Source organism: Meleagris gallopavo, chromosome 5 (genome assembly GCF_905368555.1).
Source record: "Meleagris gallopavo chromosome 5, MGAL_WU_HG_1.1, whole genome shotgun sequence".
Classification (NCBI taxonomy): Eukaryota; Metazoa; Chordata; class Aves; order Galliformes; family Phasianidae; genus Meleagris; species Meleagris gallopavo.
The window spans coordinates 49,773,988-49,781,946 of NC_139408.1; the positions used below are offsets into that span (position 1 = coordinate 49,773,988).

The 7,959-nt window shown below is 47.9% G+C and overlaps 1 protein-coding gene across 8 annotated transcripts in view; it reads right to left on the reverse strand.

Annotated features, from left to right (window-relative positions):
- The window catches only part of CDC42BPB (CDC42 binding protein kinase beta), an 88,287-nt gene extending 80,661 nt beyond the window's left edge, over positions 1 to 7,626 (reverse strand). For 3 of the 8 annotated variants that reach the window (XM_085225682.1, XM_085225676.1, XM_085225680.1), the window contains exon 1: positions 7,142 to 7,623. In XM_085225682.1, coding sequence (XP_085081808.1) covers positions 7,142 to 7,319 — 178 coding nt within the window. In that variant the 5' untranslated portion in view covers positions 7,320 to 7,623. Of the gene's footprint in view, positions 1 to 7,141 lie in introns of all 8 variants that reach the window. The other 5 variants (XM_085225675.1, XM_085225677.1, XM_085225674.1 and 2 more) reach the window with 5 other exon arrangements.
- Between the last annotated feature and the right edge of the window lie 333 nt (positions 7,627 to 7,959).

Here is a 7,959-nt window from a genome sequence, read left to right on the forward strand (position 1 = left end):
GTCATATCTGAAGCTTCAGACTATGGTTAAGTAATAACAGGTTTCAGTGTTAAGACCCTGATGGCACAAATGACAGAAATTACTAACTCAGGCACTTCAGGATGCCCACAGCCTCAGCTGGTAATGATGGATGCACATGCTTAATCTGAATGCACCTCAAGTGCAGACATGATTACTGAGGTCTATACAAAATCAGGGCTTAAGAAAACAGTGTGTAGTTTCCTATTGAAAAAAGCTACATTCATTATAGGAACAAAGGTCCTCATAAGTGGAAGCCTGCATTCCAGCAATCTGCATACATTGATGAAAAAACGGTGGAATATTTTAGTATTAGGAGACACTTAAAAAGAACAGAACACATCAAACCACAGACTGAACGCACTTGAAAATTTTTTGACCTCAGAAAGCTTTTTTAAAATCAAGCCTCCCTTCCTTTCTTTTTAAATACTAGAGCTTCAGTCAGACATATTAGCAAGTGTGATATAAGCTCTTTGGTGACTACATCAAGAATAGATTGGAATTCTCATGTGTACTTTGCAAGAGCCTTAGAAAATGAAGCTTAATTCTGTTTGAAGTATTATCAAAGCAAAAATCTACTAAAAAGTTTCAATAAGCCCCTTATCACCTTTCCCAACGATTTTGCTTGTGGTCCACCATCCCAATCATCTGTTCAGACATGGGTAAATAAGGAGATGAGTCTATGCAGTTAATCTGAATCCTAAGCACTACATTCCATTAATGGTTCTGATACATTTGCAACTGTTTAGGTATCATAATTCTTCCTTTTTGTAACAGCCATCCAAAAACAGCTTGCACGAACCGTCCTCAAAAAGGAAGGATGTAAGTTTCTTAAAGTCTGAAGGATCTGCTGTAGTTTAACATTCCCAACTAATCTCAGCTACAGATCAAGATTTCTGAAAACCGATGTATTAATATATAACCATAAAGCAAAATCAACTTGCTAAAAAAAGCTGAGGAAAGAAGTCTCTTCAGCCTGACTCACACAGTTAAAACCGTTTGCTTCTCGTAGGTGTAAAAGATACTGACTCACCCCCTCATGTGAATTATTTGCAAAGGAAAAGGTTACTTCAACTTCACTTGACTAAAAAAGTTCATTGCACCAAATCTGCTGAATAAACTAACATCCAAGAGGTTTCTCTCCACTGAGAACTCATAAGTGGTGCCAACCATGGCGTAAAGACTTTCTTGGCCAAATGCTGTATCTTAATATCACCTACAAAAAAAAGAATGAAAATGACTTCTGTATTTCTACATGAAACAAGTCTGAAAAGTGTCAGATTTATGGATACTTTTGGAACCTTACTTCTGCATTCTACGTTCTCGTGTATCATGTGCCAGACAGCAGTAGGTGCGTGTTTTCTATGTGCATACAAGTTTAGCAATGACTTCTCTATCCCTTGCTGACTTTTCATATACAAACAACCTTAAAATATAAAACAAGTTGCTTGTTGAAGGCCACTACCTATTACCAAGCTTTTGGAAACTATCTATCCACAGGACAGAGGCAGTGCCCACTTCCTTGGAGGGCACAAGGGACAGGCTCTCTGCATGGAACAGCTGCCGTTTTAACACATGCTGATGAGCATCTCTCATCCTCCAAGCCACAGTACCTTCACACATAAAACACAACTCCACATCCAATGCCAGCACTGCACAGAATATTACCGAAAGTCATTAAAAGATATTGCCCTGTTCTAAAAATAAGATTAGAAGAGATGTGCTGTAAAAGAGTTCATTATGCACTCAGTAGTGAGCTTTGAACCTCATGCCTTCAGATCGCTGGCCCTGACTCCAGTTGCTCTTAAAGCTAATATGGTAGTTTTTGCTACTCCATCATGACTTAATCCCAACATCTATTTCGTAAAGGAACCGTTAACAGCAGGGAATGCTGGAAGCCAGGGTTCAGTAGCCGTGCTAGTGCTTGTCTGCCAGATGACGGCCAAAGGCTTCCTCACAAAGGCGACCCAAGCTACAGTGCCCTGACTGAACACAGGAAAGCCCTCAGGGAGCAGGAAAGGCTTCCAGCTGTATCCATGCTGCAATGCACACAAAGAAACCATGACCACCACCAGCCTTTCCACAACCTCTGCAAGGCTGTAGCTCCTTGCCCCAAGAGCCTCACCCACCACCTCCTGCTGTTGCCTCAAGAACAAGCGACCACAACAGGCTTCAGCAATCAGTTGGAAGAAGGACTTCAGGCTCAGACAGAAATTCAGACTTCTCATTCATCAGCTGCCTTCGCTACTGAAGCAAGCTGTCTCCCAACAGGCTTATCACTCTCTGGCCAGCTTCTGCCTGCAGAGGAGGATGTCAAACAGGCCCGCAGAGGCTGAGGCACTTCCTGGCTTTTTCTGCAGACGGGAAGGGTAGGAAAGGGGGAAGTGGTGAAGGGAAGAGAATTTAAGCTAGCAAAACTCAAATCAAGAAATATGCCTTTATTACACTTTATGACACTTTTTCCTGATGTAACCCAAAAAGGCCACAAGGAACATCCTCATAAGCAGTGCTCCAAGCCTGACAGCTCTAAGGTCATCTCAAAAATACTTCAAAATAGTTTCTGTCTCATGCACCAGTACCACACACCACGTCCCCACCCTTACCTAGCTCATTTTCTAGCATATCAGTGTCTATGACAGCCACAGGATTAGTGCTACCCTGCAGCAAGCTTTGAAGATGCCCTACATGCAGAAATGTGACCTTTTCTTAGGGTCCACATCCACACATGTGAATATAGCCATTCCAAGCTGAGAGAACAGGCTCTAAACTCTCACGAGAGGAAGGCCACTGCAAGTTTCTCTCTTCGCTCATTAGAGCTCTTCATTTGAAAGGTTAACAAGCCTCTCAAGCAGCTGGAAGGAGAAGAAAGTAGGTCTAGGAGCAGACTTGTAAAACTAACTCACAGACTCCTCTTCTAGCCCCCACCAAAAGCAAGATGCAAAACTTGAAGTACCAGTCCTCGCAGTGACCCAAAGCTGTGAATCACTGCTCAGCTGAGCATTCTGCACATGATTTTTCCATCTATGGCACAGCCACCCATGTAACAGACATCCACCCAAAAGTAGCAGCTCAAGGCTGGGCTAGAGATGTTGCTGAGCGTTCTACACATGCATTTTTCCCCCGCCTAAGCCACAGTGAGAATAAATTGCTGTTACTACAATAGCATGCACTGCCTGCCTATTACGCCAGCCAAGCAGCCTGACAGCAGGTGCCCAGCTGGCCTACTTGTGCTAATCAGCTGCAGACTTCTTTCTTTTCCCCACAACTTCAGCCTGCCTTCAAGTTAGTTCTTCTCAGGGAAAACAAACAAAACAACAATAGCAATAAGGAAAAAAACAAAAGCAAAACACCAGCCTAACTGGAAAGCAGACCCTACACAAACTGAGAATGCAGAAGATCAATTTAACCTATTCAGACACTGGCTTTGAGGTGTTCTCACAAAGAAATCACGCCAGCATGTAGTCCAGGAGGGTGAAATGCCGAACAAATCTCATGGGAATAACTGCCATCCTGCCCTAAACAGAGTGGCAGCGGTACAAAACAGGGTCAGAGGGAACAAAGGCTGGAGCAAGAAAGCCTGTGCAGCACTAAGAGCACTCTGAACACCAACAAGGCCCACTCCTGTTAGACTCTGCACCAAATACACTTGCCGACTACCCCTACTCCTGCCAGTAGCTACTGGAGAATGGAGCAGCTGGTTGTGCAAGCCCCTGCTGGCTGGAGCAAGGGGCAGCAAGCACTGGCCACAGTCCACTGACATCAGTCCTGAATAATAAGGTGATGTTAGGTGAGCATGGCGGTGGTGAAATAACCCTGTGAGTGAGCCATCCTAGTGCTCCAGTACATTCAGTGTGAGATTAGGAAGCTTCATATTCCTCAGTATGAGGGAACAACATGCTCGGTATAGAGAAACACACTGCACCTAAAAGCCAAAGGGTAGGGCAGGTAATGCATGCAGACCCGAGCCATGATGGCTCTCCACCCTGTTGTATTCTCCTTGTCATTCAGAACAAGGTCAGACACGCTTTTTGCAGGATAAGTCTCTCAGGAGGTCCCCCTGCAGTGCACAGACATTACTAAGCACTGGTGACCAGCATAATCCTCTCAGTAACTCCAAAGGCCGTGTACCTTCCTCCTTGCTTGCCGTATCTTTGGGAAGTTGTAGTGGGCTTGGGCACCTTCAGCCAAGGTTGATCTGTGGGCCTTCCAGGACACCAGGACTGCCCAGCATCAGCACCTCTTGGGATGCAAGCCAGATAGCTCTCCTGGCAACCCTACTGTGCTACAAGGTCTGGCAGGGATGGGCAAGGAATTTGGCCTCAGAGGCCGAAAAGCCCTTTCAGCTGGGCAGTCCTGGTGACAAACTTCAGAGAGGAAAGTGTAACTGGAATAAACAGGGCTGGCTATTGGAGTTCTTTATTATTTCTCACTCAAGGAGCAGCATATGCAGCAATAGCTTAAATGACACTAAGCACAGATTTGGCAAATTCTTGCTGAATATGTAAGACATGGGTCTGCTGCGTTAACAAACTTGGATTTAATTTCCACTAGAAATACTGAGCATTATTTCAGTATCCATTATGTAAACAATACAGTGACAGTCAATTGAGCGAGATCTTATTCAAGAGTTCTTATAAATAAAAGTAACTGGAAGAAAATTACTTCTGAAATCTTCACTTGAAAGCTCAGCTAGTCCTTCTCCAAAGATACGTGGCATAAGAAAAGAAAAAAAAGTATCATAATTCCAGTATAGGGAAAAAAGTATAAGGTATCCAAAATTCCGTTCACCATGGGAAAGCTACAACTACCAAGGTTAAAATGGCAGATTCTGATGATGCTCCTGAAGAGATGGAAGCCACAGGCTGCCCCTGGGCAAATGGCCACACCCTACACTTTTCTATGGTTACCAAATAGGAAGAAGGTTTTGAAGAAATAAGCCTGTGGCAGGACTGCAAGGAGCAGCAGCCAGGTTTATAGGTCAGAAGCAATGAGATCAATCATATGGGGCTCGCTAACCTCTGCAGGTGATGTGCAAAGTTTCTTGGATGTCAGCTGGGAGAAACTGCCCAAGTCTCACAGTACAAATGTAGAGGAATGCTTTGTTACACAGCTTAGTTTAATCTAACCTTCAGATTCATGCAGCTTATTTCCATTGTCAGTGATAAGTCTCCATTTGGTCAAAAGGAAATTCCTTCTGTCTCCAGCTGATAAAGAAATGTGCCAATCTTCAAAGTATATCCCAAATATTTAGCTACACTCTCATGCTGCCACAGACATATAACAGCACACAGAACACAGCGCATCAATCCAGAATATCTTCTAACACAGAAACAAACTGTAATTAAGACTGCACATCATGACATGAGGAAGATTAGTGTGTTTGGCAAGCTATTTTCCTTATTAGCTGGAGGCAGAAACAAGTTCCTTGTCAGTGGAAACACGCTGTGAGGGCATTAGGACATAGATAAAAGGTGTCTTGTTGGCATTTACTTGCTTTTAACAGCTTGAAGGAAAGGGAGAAACCCACAATATCAGCTTTAATTGCTTTTAAGGATATTCCCGGCTGATGGAACACAAATATACAGCAGTCCAGACTTAGGCCCATCCTTTTACCAGGAAGAGCATGGATTATAAACTTCTATCCCTACTCTGCAGCACCAGATGGTAGCTCACATAGATTTCAATTATTTATTGAATAGGCACTTTGTTATACTAGGGTAATCCCACGCTGCAGTAAGAGCTACACACTGTTTTTATTGCGACCTACACTTTTCATCAAGTCAGTAACCTTTTCACATTCAGTGGATGCTGCAAATAGAACTTAAAAAAGCAATTTTACAAACAGTTGGATAATTGGTCTTTCCATCACACAGAAAATGACAACACAGGCATCCATCAGCAAGGCACAGCCACCAACTACACTACAGAAGAAGCATCTCTCTCTTTGGCCTGTCTCAAAGGAGAGAAATTAAGGGAATGATTTAAGTACCATGGCAGTCCACTGTATCGCTCCAACCAGTTTGTATATGCTCACTCACTGAAGCTATCAGCTCAGAAACAAGAGTATGACAACACACTGCACTTCGTAGAAGACACACAAAGCTCCCACCACAAAACAAATAATCAATGCTCCCCTGGCTGCAGCTTGCAGGGCAGATGTGATAAAGTGGTTAATTATTCAGTTGGCAATCGCATTACTGACGTCAATAGAAGAGTCCAGGAAGTGAATCCTCTTAGTTGGTTAGCGTATGACAAAGAGTGGTGGTCCCCACAGAAATTAAGGAGAACCAGCTGTCCCCACGTCTCAGCGCCGCAGTGGAAGCTCCAAGGGCACACTTGCATCCATTGAAGTAAATCGCCCCTCCCCCTCCCTTAGGAAATCCTTTGTTTTGTGGGTTTGGTTTTTTTTAAGAGAGATCTTTAAAAGCCTCATTAACCGCACACACATGGCCCAGCTGATAAACAGGACAGCATTCTGGTGAGCAGTGCTCTCCCCTCCCTCACCCCCAGTTCCTCTTCCACAAAGAAGTTAAGTCACCTTCACTGCGCATTATTATTCATAACTTACTCAGCTGAATAAACCAGTCAGCCACCATGGCCGTTTTAACATAAATTCACTTAAGCATGCACCAGGGAAGGATCTCTTCTATTCGCTTGCCTGTAGTCAACAACCTTAACAAAGCACCGAGGGACAGAAAACTTAGGATAAAAGTGCGATAGCACGTATCCACGCTTCCTTTTGTCCGCTATCGGAGGACTCTCACCATCACCCCGCTTAGTGCCACAAAACCACTGAACAAAGCTGCCACAAAGGCCGCCTGGCAGCGCTCGGTCCTTCGGGGCCGTGTCCGAACGGAAGGGACACGGACGTAACCGCTCTCCCGCCGCAGCAGGGCCGGGGCCGGTACGGCGGCGGGGCTCGGAGCCCTCCCGCAGCGCGGCAGCGCTCGTCGGAGCGGGGCATCGCCCCACCGCTGGGGCTCAGCCCGGCCCGGGGACGCTCCGCAGCCGAACGGCTCGCAGCGGGGCTCGGGGACTCCGCACTCACAGCCGGCGTTCTCCGCTCCGGCCGCGCCGCGGGGCCAACGCCTCCCCCCGCCCTCGGCCCGCCGCCCGGGCTCACCCCACTCGAGGAAGTCGGACACGTATCGATCGCGGCGAAGCGGCGAGTCGCGGCTGCACTCGGCATAGACGCCGACCAGCAGGTCGAGCAGGGTCTCCACGCTCAGCACGCTGTCGTTGCGCTGCGGCCCGTCCAGCACCAGCTGTTCCAGCCGCTTCAGCCGCACCTTGGCCGACATGGTGCCGGGCGGCCGAACCGGCGGACGGCGGCGCGCAAGGCCCCGGGGCCGCTCAGCCGCGCCGCCTCCCGCCCCTCACGGCCGCTCCGGGGCCGAGCGGCTCCTTCCACGGGCTCCGCCTCAGGCGCGGCCGGTCCATGGGCCGCACCCGGCCTCCCGCTCCGGCCTCGCCCCGGCGGCGGGAAGGGCCGCGCCCGCTCGGCTCCGCTCTCGGCTCCGCTCCTCCTCCGCGCCGGGCCCGCCACGCCCAACGCGCCGCGCTCCGACGTGGGCACGGCCCGGGAAGATTGGGCCGAGCGCCGCACCGTAGCGGGGGGCGCGGAGACAGAGGGGGCGCGCCCGTCTGCTCTTTGCATCCGCCTCGGCAGATTCGTCGCGGGGCCGAGAGGGGGCTGCGCGTTCGCGGCCGCACTTTCGCCTCCCGGCATCTTCTCGCCGCTATTGTAGATTCATTAAAATTGGAAAAGACAGCTAGGATCATCGACCACTAACATAATCTGGTCCAGCCATCAACTTGTTCCCACCGTGCCCACTAACCACATCCCTCAGTGCCTCAGCTCTACAGTTCTTGAACACTCCAGGGACGGTGACTCCATCGCCTCCCTGGGCAGCCTGTGCCACTGTATTGCTGCTCTTTCTG